The sequence below is a fragment of the Bos javanicus genome, chromosome 4, assembly GCF_032452875.1.
Source record: "Bos javanicus breed banteng chromosome 4, ARS-OSU_banteng_1.0, whole genome shotgun sequence".
In the NCBI taxonomy this organism is placed as follows: domain Eukaryota; kingdom Metazoa; phylum Chordata; class Mammalia; order Artiodactyla; family Bovidae; genus Bos; species Bos javanicus.
In genome coordinates this window covers 112,465,728-112,480,139 of record NC_083871.1, presented here as the reverse complement: position 1 = coordinate 112,480,139, position 14,412 = coordinate 112,465,728, and the positions used below count along the sequence as shown (strand labels likewise).

The window sequence follows — 14,412 nt, the reverse complement described above, 5'->3', positions numbered from 1 at the left end:
GGGGACACAGGACAGAGGGGCGAGAGGTTAAACGCGGCCCGAGGAGCCCGCCGGCCCCGCCCCTCTCCCCCATGGCTCCCTCAAGGAGCCTCTCCCGCAGGAGACTCGGAACTCCCGAACGACGAAAACCCACAGCGCCGGAGGGGAGGAGGAGACGGTTTCCACAGGTATATTTGGAGATTTCAACACTTTCCTCCTAGGAGTTGACTGAACGATGAAACAGAAAATCAGGAAGCCTTCAGAAGACCTCAAAAACACTGTTAACGAACTTGACCTAAGGAGTAACACCAGACCTACACGTCTGTCTTAGAGGAGAAGGATATACCACTCAACTTGTTTTATGAGGCCAGAATTATCCCGACACTATTACCAGACAAACACACTACAAGGAAATGATGGAGCAGTGTCTCTCCTAAATAAAACTGTAGCAAATCAAACCCAGCAATATGTAAAGGGGAACAGATTATAACAAAAATGGTATTAATTCTAGGAAGGTAAGATCGAGTTAACATTTAAAAATAAAGCAATGTAATTTACAAACATTAAGGAAATAAAGGAGAAAAACCTTTATCAATAAATGCACATGACTAAAAAAGAAATATGAGAAATTTCAACACCCATTTATCATGAAGCCTCTCAGGAAACTATCAACAGAAAGAAACTTTCAACCTTGAAAAAGGGCATCTTTGAGAAATCTGCAGCTAATATTGCATTTAATAGTGAAAAATTAAACACATTCATCCTAAAATATGGAAATATGCAAGTGTCAACTCTCATCACCTTAACTCATGACTGTACTAAAAGTTCTAGACAGTGGAGTAAAATAAAAAGAAACAAAAAGTGCACCGATTGAGAAGGAAAACTCTATTCTCAGATGACAGGATTGTCTATGTAGAAAATACTAAGGAATATACAAAAAAAAGTTGCTGGAACTAACAGTAAATTTAGTAAGGTGAAATTTATATTTTTATATATTAGTATGAAATACTTGGAAATGAAAGTAATAAAATAGTGCCACTTAGAAAGAACTTAACACAACTGTTCAAGACTGTGCACTGAAAAATCATAAAACCTTGCTGAGACAAACTAAAGCAGGCCTAAATAAATGGATGCATATACCGTATTTCAATGTCAATATTGTCAAGCTGTTCATTTATAGATTTAATGCTATCCAATGAAAATAATAGCAATTTTTTTTGTAGAAATATATAAGCTGATTCTAAATTTTATATGGCAAAGCAAAGGACCCAGAACAGTCAAAATATTTAAAAAAAAAAAAAAGAAATGATTGTAGAACTTACATTGCTTATTTCAAGACTTACTTTAAAGATACAGAAATAAAGTAATAGCAATATTGGCCAAAGAAAGATATGTAAATCAACAAAACAGAATAGAGTCCAGAAAAAAGACATACAGACAATTGATTTTTGACAAAAGTAACATGGAAATTAAATTGGAAAAAAAAAATCTTTTCAACAAGTGATCTCACAATAACTAGATATTTGTTTGGCAAATGATGATTTTTGACTTTTATCTCATACTATATTAACTCAAAGTGACTATGTGTATGTGTTAGTCGCTCAGCTGTGTCCAGCTATTTGTGACCCCACAGACTCTAGGCCACCAGGCTCCTCTGTCCATGGGGATTCTCCAGGCAAGAATACTGGAGTGGGTTGCCATTTCCTTCTCCAGTTGATATTCCCAACCCAGGGATCAAACCTGGGTCTCCCACATTGCAGGCAGATTCTTTACCATCTGAGCCACCAGGGAAGCCCCCTAAAGTGATTATAGACTGAATAATTAAAAACAAAAGCTATCAAACTTCTGAGAAAATCTTTACAACCTTGGGGTTGGCAGATTTTTGGAAAGGATTAAAAAATATCACAAACTGTAAAAAGGTTAGAAAGTTGGACTTTATAAAAATTAAAATCTCTTGCTTTTCAAAAACTACCACTAAGAAAATGAAACAATGAGAATGCAAGAAGAACTCTTACAACTCAATAGAAAGAAGTCAGACAATCCAATTAAAAGAGAAGAAAGATTTAAATAGACACGTCACAAAAGATTTGCAAACAGTGATAAGCATGGAAAAAGATGCTCGTAAGTCATCATATAGTTGCACATTAAAACCTCAGTGAGGGGGCTTTTTTGGCAGCTCAGTGGTGGAGAATCCACCTGCCAACGCAAGAGACACAGGTTTGATCCCTGGGCCAGGAAGATCCCTCGTGCTGTGGAGCAACTAGGCCTGTGTGCCACAACTACTGAGCCTGTGCTCTAGAGCCTGGGGGCTGCAACTGCTGAGCCCATGTGCCACAGCTGCTGAAGCTGGAGCGCCCTAGAGCCTGTGCTCTGCAACAAGAGAAGCTACCACAGTGAGAAGCCCATGCACTGCAACTAGACAGCAGCCCCGCCCCCACCACCGCAACTAGAGAAAAGCCTGTGCAGCAACGAAGACCCAGCACACCCATAAATAAATAAAATTAAAAACAAAAAGATACTATCAACAGAAAACGACTATTAAAAACAAACAAGGCGCAGTGAGTTACCACCGCTCATCAACGAGATGGCTACAGAGAATGACAGTGCTAAGTGTTGGCAGGACTGTGAAGCAATTTGACCTCTCAGATATTGCTTATGGAAGCATAAAATGGTTCAACCATTTTGGAAAACTATATGGCAATTTCCTATAAAGTTAAATATCTACAATAACCCCGCAATTATACTCCTAGGAATTACCAGAGAAACTAAAACTTTTGTTTACAAAGGCCAGAACTTGGACAAGAATATTCACAGCAGCTTTTGTCCAAACAGCCCAAGCCTGGAAACAAACCAAACATCTATCAGCAGGTGAGGAGATAAAGCAAACTCTCCTTCATTCATACAAAGGAATACAACTTGGCAGTAAAAATAAACAGACCACTGGTAATATGACAATGTCAACAGATTCTCAAAAACACATTGAGGGAAAGAAGGCACAACAGATTACATACTATGTGATTCCATTTCTGTGAAACCCTAAAAAGAGGCAAAAGAAATCCACGTGACAAAGGCAAGTGGAGTGGGGGAGGGGTGAATTACAAAGGGATACAAGAGAACTTTTAGTGGGTGGAGATGTTCTGTGTCTTGATTGTGGCTGTGGTTATACGAATACGTTGGAGACGGAAACGGCAACCCGCTCCAGTATTCTTGGCTGGAGAATTCCATGGACAGAGGAGCCTGGTGGGCTGCAGAAGGGGTCGCAAGAGTCAGACGCGACTGAGCGACTGACACTATAGGCATATGTGTTTGTCAGAAGTCATAACGTGTTACATTTAAATAAGTGCATTGCTACTGCTAAGTCACTTCAGTCGTGTCCGACTCTGTGCGATCCCATAGATGGCAGCCCACCAGGCTCCCCGTCCCTGGGATTCTCCAGGCAAGAACAGTGGAGGGGGTTGCCATTTCCTTCTCCAATGCCTGAAAGTGAAAAGTGAAAGTGAAGTTGCTCAGTCGTATCCGACTCTTAGCGACCCCATGGACTGCAGCCTACCAGGCTGCTCCATCCATGGGATTTTCCAGGCAAGAGTACTGGAGTGGGGTGCCAAAATAAGTGCATATTATGCTTCAATAAAGTTGATATTAAAAAAGCAAAATAATGAGGATAAGGATTATACCAGAACTCTGAACAATGTGATTTAAGCACCATTCCTGAACGTATTTGGGCTTCCAGGAGGCTCAGTGGGTAAAGAATCTGCCTGCAATGCAGGAGACACAGGAGACGCAGGTTCGATCCCAGGGTTCAGACGATCCCCTGGAGGAGGAAATGGCAACCCACTCCAGTATTCTTGCCTGGAGAATCCCACAGACAGAGGAGAATGGTGGGCTACAACCCATAGGGTCGCAAAGAGTTGGACACGAGTGAAGCAACCTAGCATGCACGCACACAGGCTCGGAATGTATCGGGATTCTCCAGGCAAGAATACTGGAGTGGGCTGCCATTTCCTTCTCCAGGGGATCTTTGCAACCCAGGGATCGAACCCGGGTCTCCTGCATTGCAGACAGACGCTTTATCGTCTGAGCCGCCAGGGAAGCCCTGTAATTTAATAGTCACATATATATAGGTGTCCACTTTCTTCCTGTGGAAAATAAACCTACTGACTAAGCTGAGTTGATTGGCTGAGTTTAAAATCCTTCATATGCTTAACAGTATTAGCTGTCCTCAGAGAGACAGGAAACATCTTTATAAAATAAGGCGGAAGCAGAGAGAGAAGGCGGCAAAGGTGATATTTACTGATCCAAACACGAGGAACTATACTAGGAGAGTCAAACTATTATGCAGGTTTCTGTGGTGGGAAGAAAAGCCTGGAATATTCAGATACTCTGGCTTATTAATGGTCTGATAATTTTTATTAAGATAACTGAAACCAGACTGGCATAGTCCTTCCCATTTTTGTAGCAAGCTACTCTGGATCATTTGGGATGCAAGAGGATGATGAGGGCAAAAACAGATGTCCTGGCTGTTGCCATGTCATGTTGCCATGACAGCCTGCTTGTGTATTCAGATGCTGGCTAGCTTCCTAATACTACTGTTCTTTTCCTTTTTTTAAATAATAAGTCAGCATTTAAAAAGAGCCAAGTTATACTTATCAGTTTCTCCACATCTGTACTTCTCAATCTTCAGCCATATTTAAACAGCAAAATAAATAAAGTACAAGTCTAGATGACTCCTTTTCCTCTGGATGATGCTTTTATTGAAAATGACCACTCCCCACAAGTGAGGAAGCGCCTGTCCTGTGCGTCACCTACCTCCGATGATGGCCGAGTTTCTGTTGACTCCATTTCTTATGGCCTGGCCTTGTCCTGGGTTATACGGAAAATCAGCACTGGCTGTAGAGGAAGAGATAAAAAGTCATGTATATCATTTATCCCGGATAATCTGATATATCTATTTTTTCATAAAATCCTTCAACACTGCCTGTTTTCCCAAATAAGACCTCTGTTTCATTTAAACCCATTTTGCTATTGTTGCCCACAAGAATCACAGCCACCTCAATGCCTGCTGTTTTCCTTTGTACACGGCCCAGACGAGCACTATATCTCCTTGGGAGGAATATTAAAAAGTTTAGAACAACCTGAGCAGGACTGTCGGTTGTCGGTTCCACTGACAGACAAGTTGAGAATACTTCTTCTTAAGTTTGGCTGAAATCTGCCTCCCAGCCACTTTGATCCCTTTCACAACTGATGGAGTTGGGTATGTTTGCTGATGAGCTTTTTAGAACTTACAGTATTAGTTTAATAAGTAATTGTTAAAAATTTTTTAAAAATTGAAGTATCAAAGTGAAAGTCGCTCAGTTGGGTCTGACTCTTTGCAACCCCATGGACTATACAGTCCATGGAATTCTTCAGGCCAGAATCCTGGAGTGGGTAGCCTTTCCTTTCTCCAGGGTATCTTCCCAACCCAGGAATCAAACCCAGGTCTCCTGCATTGTAGGCTGATTCTTTACCAGCTGAGCCACAAGGGAAGCCCAAGAGTACTGGAGTGGGTAGCCTATCCCTTCTCTAGGGTATCTTCCCGTCCCAGGAATCGAACCAGAGTCTTCTGCATTGCAGGCGGATTCTTTACTAACTGAGCTATGAGGGAAACAAACTGAAGTATAGTTGATGTAAAATATTATATGCTACAGGTGTACCATATAGTGATTCACAAGGTTTAAAGGCTATATTCCATTTATAGTTATTATAAACTATTGGATATATTCCTTATGTCGTACAGTCTATCCTTGTAGTATTATATGTAATATTTATACATAATAGTTCATACCTCTTGACACTCTACACTTGTACCACTCCCCCATGCCCTCTTCCCACTAGTAACCACTAGTTTGTTCTATACACTTGTGAGTCTGCTTCTTTTTTGTCATTTCACTAGTTTGTTGGGTTCTTTAGGTTCCGTGTATAAGTGACATCATACAGTCTTTGCCTTTCTCTAATTTACTTCACTTCGCTTAGTACCTTTTAGTCCACCAACGCTGTTGCAAATTTTCATTCTTTTTACGGCTGAGTAGTATTCCATCGTACATCTGGACTACACCTTCTTTATCTAATCATCTGTGCATGACACTTAGGTTGCTTCCATATCTTGGCTATTGTAAATAATACTGCCATAAGATGCTGCGGTGTATGCATCTTTTTGAATTAGTGTTTTTGTTTTAAAAAGGAATCATGTATTTAAACAAGTATCTTATGTGGCTCCAGTAAAATACTGTATGCTTTAGGAATTTGTTAGGGGATAATATCTCCTAAATGTTGGGAAGAATATTAACTGCCTAATAACTTTTCTATTTCTGAACCTATTTCAACAAATCTTTGCAGCATGCCTACCATGTGTCAGCTGCCATTCTAAGTGCTGGGGATATAGAGCAAAGAGTAAAAAAGATGAAAATTGTTATTAATGAGAACTTTTCATGCCTCACTGAAGAATTTGGTTTATATAGTCAAAATACTAACCTGGAGCATGGATGTGATTTTAGTTATGACCCTGTCTATGTATAGTGACTTGCCTGAAATGACAGTGCAGCTTCCATGTTGTAACTCACACACTCAATGCACACAGTAAGATTTGGTTATCAATACACATATTCCCTGAGGCCAACCACCCTTCAAAGACGGAGTGGTGCTTTTCAAGAAAAAAGCTTGAATTTTCACTGCTCATCTTGGGCGTAGCTCCAAGGTCTTCTGAAGTTGTATTTACCCTTCTCTGAACTCCAGTACTTGGGCCACCTCATGCGAAGAGTTGACTCATTAGAAAAGACTCTGATGCTGGGAGGGATTGGGGGCAGGAGGAGAAGGGGACGACAGAGGATGAGATGGCTGGATGGCATCACTGACTCGATGGACATGAGTCTGAGTGAACTCTGGGAGTTGGTGATGGACAGGGAGGCCTGGCATGCTGCGATTCATGGGGTCACAAAGAGTCGGACACGAACTGAACTGAACTGAACACTGTTTGGCCCATGTCCTTCTAAAAAGTCAAAAGCTTAATAGCTTGTAAATGGCCTAGCTGGAATTAATACCAAGGCAGCATTAATTCCAAAGTCAATGGTCTTTCCTATATTACCTTTCAAGGGCTAGAATGACACAGACAGGTCAGCTGTTGAGAAAACCCCAGCTGTCCGACAGTTCAGCTCAGGTAGGACCCATGGAAGGAAGAACTAGTTTTAGGATATGAGGTAGAAAGACTTATTTTGTCTGGACACACTAACTTGAAGTGCCTACAGAACACCCAGTGGCGACATCTACCAGGCATTCGAGCAGTCTGCGAGTGTCATGTTTCTCCTCTCCTTTCAATAAACACAGAAATCTCCTGACCATTAAAAAATACACAGCTTCAAAATATACTAATAACAAAAAAAAATTACAGTGTCAATTCTGTCATTATTCTATTGTGTGGTATTCACGATACTACAAGACCGTTTGCTCTTCCGCTTCAGGTAACACGGATGGTGGAACGCAGCATGGTTCCTGCCTGAAAGAGCTTTGCACCCTTGGCCACAAAACTGCAGAAAAACACAGATGCTTAGAGACCCTGACAACCTCTCTCTGTTCTCTTGTGCTGTTGTTGCTCAGTCATGTCCGACTCTTTCCAACCCCAGGGACTGTAGCCCGCCAGGCTCCTCTGTCCATGGGATTCTCCAGGCAAGAACACTGGAGTGGGTTGCCACTTCCTTCCCCACTGGTTCTCTTGAAGCTACTGACATAAACAGTAGGGGAAGGTACGGATATGACTTGAACTCCTTGACATCGGGCGGAAGGTTTCCCTTGAGCTTCTCTTGCTTCTTCCCTCACTGAGTCACTTTTCCCACTCACCCTTCCAGGCACATGGAGTTCTGGTGCTTCAGGGGGATGTGTCTTTGCTCCTCCATGTGACATGCTTTGTCAGGAAACCTGGTTGTCTTTCTTCTCTTTGTCTCTTAAATCTTACCACTTTCCTGAAACCATTCTGAGCCACTGCAGATGAACCATCTGTCCTCTTTTCAATGGCTATCATCTTAATTCTTGTCACTCCATACATGGTATTCATACATTCATACATGGTATTCATCTTCTTAAAGGCAGGGGCCAATCTTAATTATATTTGCAGTCCCAATGACAAGTAGCAGAGCTAATTGGATCCAACTGCCAACATCTGCTAGATCATCGAAAAAGCAAGAGAATACCAGAAAAACATCTACTTTTGCTTTATTGATTACACCAAAGTCTTTGACTGTGTAGACCACAACAAACTGTGGAAAATTCTTCAAGAGATGGAATACCAGACCACCTTACCTGCCTCTTGAGAAACCTATATGCAGGTCAAAAAGCAACAGTTAGAACCGGACAAAGAACAAGAAGACTGGTTCCAAATTGGGAAAGGAGTACGTCAAGGCTGTATATTGTCACCCTGCTTATTTGACTTATATGCAGAGTACATCATGAGAAATGCTGGACTAGATAAAGCACAAGCTAGAATCAAGATTGCCAGGAGAAATATCAATAACCTCAGATATGCAGATGACACCACCCTTATGGCAGAAAGTGAAGAGGAACTAAAGAGCCTCTTGATGAAAATGAAAGAGGAGAGTGAATGAGCTGGCTTAAAATTCAACACTTAAAATATGAAGATCATGGTATCTGGTCCCATCATGTCATGGCAAATAGATGGGGAAATAATGGAAACAGTGAGAGACTTTATTTTCTTGGGCTCCAAAATCACTGTAGATGGTGACTGCAGCCATGAAATAAAAAGACGCTTGCTCCTTGGAAGAAAAGCTATGACCAACCTAGACAGCACATTAAAAACCAGAGACATTACTTTGCCAACAAAGGTTCATCTAGTCAGAGCTATGGTTTTTCCAGTGGTCATGTATGGATTTGAGAGTTGGACTATAAGTAAGCTGAGAGCCAAAGAACTGATGCTTTTGAACTGTGGTGTTCTTGAGAGTCCCTTGAACTTCAAGGAGATACAACCAGTCCATCCTAAAGGAAATCAGTCCTGAAAATTCACTGGAAGTACTGATGCTGAAGCTGCAACTCCAATAATTTGGCCACCTGATGTGAAGAACTGGCATCATGGACACGAGTTTGACCTACTCTGGGAGTTGGTGACAGACAGGGAAGCCTGGATTGCTGCAGTCTATGGGGTCACAAAGAGTTGGACACGACTGAGCAACTGAACTGAACTGACTGGTATAATTAGAATCAGTCCATTAAGAGGTATGCAAACATTTTCGTGAAAAAAGACTGTAGCTCTCCAGGCTCCTCTGTCTTTGGAATTCTCCAGGCAAGAATACTGGAGTGGGTTGCTATTTCCTTCTCCAGGGGATCTTTTCAACCCAGGGATTGAACCTGGGTCTCCCATATTGTGGGCAGATTCTTTTACCATCTGAGGCACTTAGGGGAGCCAATAAAATCTCCTATGCAATTTTGGAAGTCAGCTGCCTAGACTCAATTCCACCCTTAAAGCAAAGCAGCATTCTTACTCTTCCTAACAGAGGAAAGGAACATATTGAATACAGAAAAGCTCCTAATAATTTCTGTGTCTGCTAGTTTGGTTATTATCAGAAAAAAATCAGTGGAGAACCCCAGGTCCCAGAGAAATTCAAGGGGAGGCTCCTGTGTCTGCATGAACATGCCTGTTTTCATGGCTTTGTTTATAACTTGAGCTTGCTTCTCCAAATGCATGTAAGTGCCTATTCCCTGGAGGCAAATCCATTTCATCCTGGCATGCAGACTGATATGCTACTTTGATAGATATATTTCAGATGATTTCATTGTAACTGTTCTTTCCCCTGGGTACTAACATCCTCTTAGAATGCACATAGAGGAACACAGAGGCCAAGAGACACCGATGAGGCCAAACCACAAACCTCATTCTGCTACCAATTTTTATGCCCTCCCACTCCCATCCAAGTTTGCTGCAAGAGCCATTTGAGTGGTGCTAGAGTATCAAGGAACCTATCCATATTTTGGGAAATATCATGAGTAGGTTCAAAGTAGACTTTAGACATTTAGTCTCAGGCCCAGACTTGTGTCAAACAGGCAAAGACTACATTCAATATACTTTTCTTCTGGATCCCTAAATGACACTTGTGGACAAAGAATGTCACCTGTCAAAGGATGTTGTGGGCATCAAACCATCAGCCGCCCCCATGCCCATCCCCACAGTGCACCCTGAGCAGATTCAGGCTGGAGGAAACAGGATACTGGCCCTAGAGAGTGAAGATGTAGATCAAAGGAATGATTTCCATCAACCCAGACTCTTGCATCTTCTCATACATAAAAAATGGCTAAATTCATTAATTTGACATATCTGGTTTTTCTTTAATGAATAGTAATCTTTTGATGTTCCAACTGCTTTCTTTGGTTGCAAAAAACTCCTATATATCCTGGCTCCTCCTCTACCTCTTTGGAGCAGTCTCTCAGAGCTACCTGAGAGTCTGTCTCCTGGACTTAAGTCCTCAGCATGTCCACTGCATAAAACATGGTTGCACACGGTTTTTTCAGTTGACACGCTACATGATAACACCAAAGTGTGGCGCTGTTCCACTCCAGTTTAGTGTCTCATGGAAGCGTGTTTCTGCTCATTTCCGCCACACACATCCTGTTTGTCTGGTCATCTCCATTATGTTGACAGACCACGTTTCCCTTGACCCACCCTTCGATCTGTTCTCCTCCTCGCCTCCCTCAGCAGGGGACAGGCAGACATGTCGCTGCAGGAGCTGGTGACAGGGGATCCTTCTCCATGGACGAGCTTGTGAACCAGCCTGGCTGTGACCGCCGAGCCCACCGAGAAGGCTCACACCCTGAAACACACTCGGACACGGTCTCACGGACACTTCCACACACAGATGGCATTCCCTCCCATCACTGTTGTCTCTGTCTTACGCGTGGGAAGGGAAACCAGCTCACAGTTCAGCACTTTCCCTGCCCCTAACTTCAAGTGGGGGCAGGAAGGGACAAACACACACTTTGTAAGAGCCGGCCTGGGGGAGCTGTTCCTTGTAATCTGTAAAATGGTCAGAAATTAGGACCGGGTGAGTGAAAACACACCTTTTTGCACCCAAAGAACAGAAACCAGGAATGTTTGATTCTATTTCTAAAGGCCCTTGCCTGCCCTTTGCTACGTTCCAGGAACACTTCATCAGGAAAGTGAAAGTCTACGCCTCACCCCCTCTATCTACGGCCGGCGGGGCGAGGGTGCTGGTTCTGAGCCCACCTTGTGTCTGAACCAGGTGAGGGGCGTGGCCTCACAAAGCTCCGCCCCCCAACTATCACTCAGGTTGTTTACAGGTGACCGACGTGTCGTGAAGCTCTGAGTTTTAGGACTGTGTGAGGTCACTCATCTTTTGGATCCACTCTCCTCACACATAAAACTCTCTGGGGCCCAAAAGAGCAAGCGGTTGGTTGGCTGGCTGTGGTAGAGTCAGCCTAGGACTGCCTTTCACTGTGAGGCACAAGAAGTAAATTGACGTGAAATTCAGATTTGGAGAGCCTGCTGTTCAGGAAACAATAGCATTTCCTACAGTCAGGCACTGTTTTAAGTCCTTTTCAAGGATTCGCTCATTTCATCCTCCTGTGAACCTCGTGAGGCTGGGGTTTGCATCCCATTTTGGAGGCTAAAAACTTGGCTGGGGTCCCACGAACAAGAAGTGGTGGAACCAAGGTCTGAACCCAGGAAACTGGCTCCAGAAGCCACTTACAAGGAACTACGCTGAACTGATGAGAAGCAGGGGGCCAGCCTGGCTCTATCAATTCATCACCGTCGTCAAGGTGGCCAGCTAATCAGCCCAGTGGTTTCTCCGTGGTTGGTGGGCTGTCTGGTGAGGCCAAAGATGTTGAAAAGCTTCTGACTGCACTTGTCTGGCTGCGAAAGTGAGTGTGCAAGGCCTTTTATCTGACAAAGATAATTCCACGTAATGACAGCATCAGCTGAACAATGTGATAAATTAAGAGCTCTGAACCAACATCGTAAGAGGAACAGAAAGCCAGTACCCCAGATACAATTCCATCATAGACCTAAACAGCCCAGCGAGGATGGTTAGCACCCTTGCAACGACACGTGGGAAATCATGAATAGCACTAATTGTGCTTTAAAACATTACTGTCCGATTATAATTTTGATTGCTTTTATAGAATGTGAAAAATTAAGAGAGGATGTTTCAAGCCAGGTACTTAAGCACAATAAGCTGTTTTAAAAGACAGTTGTAAGAACAGAATATTGAAAAGAGATTTAAATTCTTTAGCCTCTAATTTCTTGCTTGTCTCACTGAGTAGGTAGGGAGAAAAAGGGCCAGTGAAGCTTTCAATTTAAAAAAATACAGAATACAAACAAGGTAGCTGTGATTCTTATTTACTAAATTTCAAAATATGTAAAACTGTAGACTTTAGCTCAGAAGCCAACTGCAAATAAAACACATATTTAAATGCATACAAAAATAAATTGAGATTATCAAACAGAAAATGCCCCCAAATGAAAGGTACTAAAAGCTTCAGGTTGTCACATACCAGGGACAAAAAAATTAGATAGTAGCTGACATCTAGAGAAAATATTGCCATGGAAACCACTTGGGCTTCAGCCTCTAATGGGGCAATTTGAGATACTTTAACAAAACTGCTGCTATTAATTATAATTTAATTTAAATTGCAACATTCTTTTTGTAGTGGAGTCTGGGCTCGATGAGGCAAATATGTCTTTGTTCTTCCAGCGTCTTTGTTTCCTTTCACTTTACGCACTTTCCTCAAATCTGAGCTCTGTGGCAGAAAATTCTTTTTTCAAACTATTTGTTTTAGCCATTCACTGTTGACTGATATTTTAGAAACTGATATGAAAATCAACTGTTCTTCGCTAGGATGCTGAAGAGCTCAGGGGACAGGCTTTGTTTTAGGAGAGGCAATTTGTTGATCCCATTTTTCAGGAGGGAGAGATTTCTCAAGGTCAGCAGGCTTTTACTCAGGCAAGTGCTGTGTGGCAGGCCCTGGGCGAGCCTCGGTTTTGTGTTTCTACTGTACCTTTCCCCTCAATGTCTCCAGAACGACAACCAGACAGACTTTTAGAGCCCAAGTGGGGAAGAGATTATGAATTTTGGGGTTTGACTTGGAAAGGTAAACAAACCTTACATTTCTAGCTTCTTAAAAGAGCAGCTAAGGACTTTCTTGGTGGTCCAGTGGTTAAGAACCTGACTGCCAATGCAGGAGGCAACAAGGGTTCAATCCCTGGTCCAGGAAGATCCCTCGGGGCAACTAAGACCATGCACCCCAACTACTGAAGTCCGCCTGCCCATGAGAAGCCACTGCAATGAGAAGCCCGTGTGCCGCATCTAGAGAGTAGCCCTCGCTCCCCGCAACTAGAGGAAACCCAAGCGCGGCAGCCAGACACAGGGCAACCGGAAAAAAAAAAAAAAAAGAGTGGCCAAGTGGCAGCTGCTTGCACGAGTGTTTCAGATCCAGTGACCAAGAGTTAATTAGGTGAAGGGAAATAGGATAAAGGAACTTGTCATCCTCTGCTATAGGTCTTGACTATTTAAATAATGCCAACTTTAAGGTGCTAAAAGAACAATCCGGTTTTACTAAATTCCTTCCTTCCATCCGTTTTTAAGCTGTCTCAGTTGCCTTTCGGGAAAGTGATCGATTGATACTCCCAAGGGAGGGTGACGGTGCGTTCTTCTGTCTGCTTAGCTATAAGGAGGCATCTGGGTTAGAAGCAGCTCATTATTGACTCAGACTCAACACAAGACAAGACATATGATGTCCTTTTCACGCCAAAGATGTCTGGTTGTTTTTCATGTGGGCAAAGTGTCGCCTCTTTGGCATTTAATTCTAGTTGTTTCTAAGTCAGTTGTTGAAGCTCTGGCTGACTAATGTGGCAGGCACCGTGGATCATGGATCCTTATGACCCATAGTGCCTGCCACAGGGGCTGGTCTGTGACCTTGGCTAAAACATGGGATGGCACTTTCATCAGAGCCATGTGGTTGGCTGGTACAAGGGTTGCCAGAGCCAGCTTTCTGGGCTCACTAGGACGTTCTGTGCATCCTAGTGAAAGTCGCTCAGTCGTGTGTGACTCTTGGTGACCCCATGGACTATACAGTCCATGGAATTCTCTAGGCTAGAGTACTGGAGTGGGTAGCTGTTCCCTTCTCCAGGGGATCTTCCCAACCCAGGGATCGAACCCAGGTCTCCTGCATTGCAGGTGGATTCTTTACCAGCTGAGCCACCAGGGAAGCCCTCAGTGTATCCTGCTGTAGGGCTAAGCCGAGCCTGGAAAGCCCAGCTCTGGGGCGTATGCAGCCTCTTCCTCCGAGAAGATGACTGCTCCATCGTGTGTGGGCCACCACTCCTTTCCCTCTGCCACCAGGTTTATAATCCATGTTGACATTAACAGGAAAGCAAGAAAGAGG

At 43.1% G+C, this 14,412-nt stretch overlaps 1 protein-coding gene across 1 annotated transcript in view; it reads right to left on the bottom strand.

Moving 5' to 3' along the window:
- Positions 1-14,412, bottom strand: part of CNTNAP2 (contactin associated protein 2) — a 2,325,186-nt gene that overhangs the window by 5,174 nt on the left and 2,305,600 nt on the right. The window contains exon 24 of the mRNA XM_061415014.1: positions 4,786-4,866. Within this exon, the coding sequence (XP_061270998.1) occupies positions 4,786-4,866 (81 nt within the window). The remainder of the gene's footprint in view (positions 1-4,785; positions 4,867-14,412) is intronic.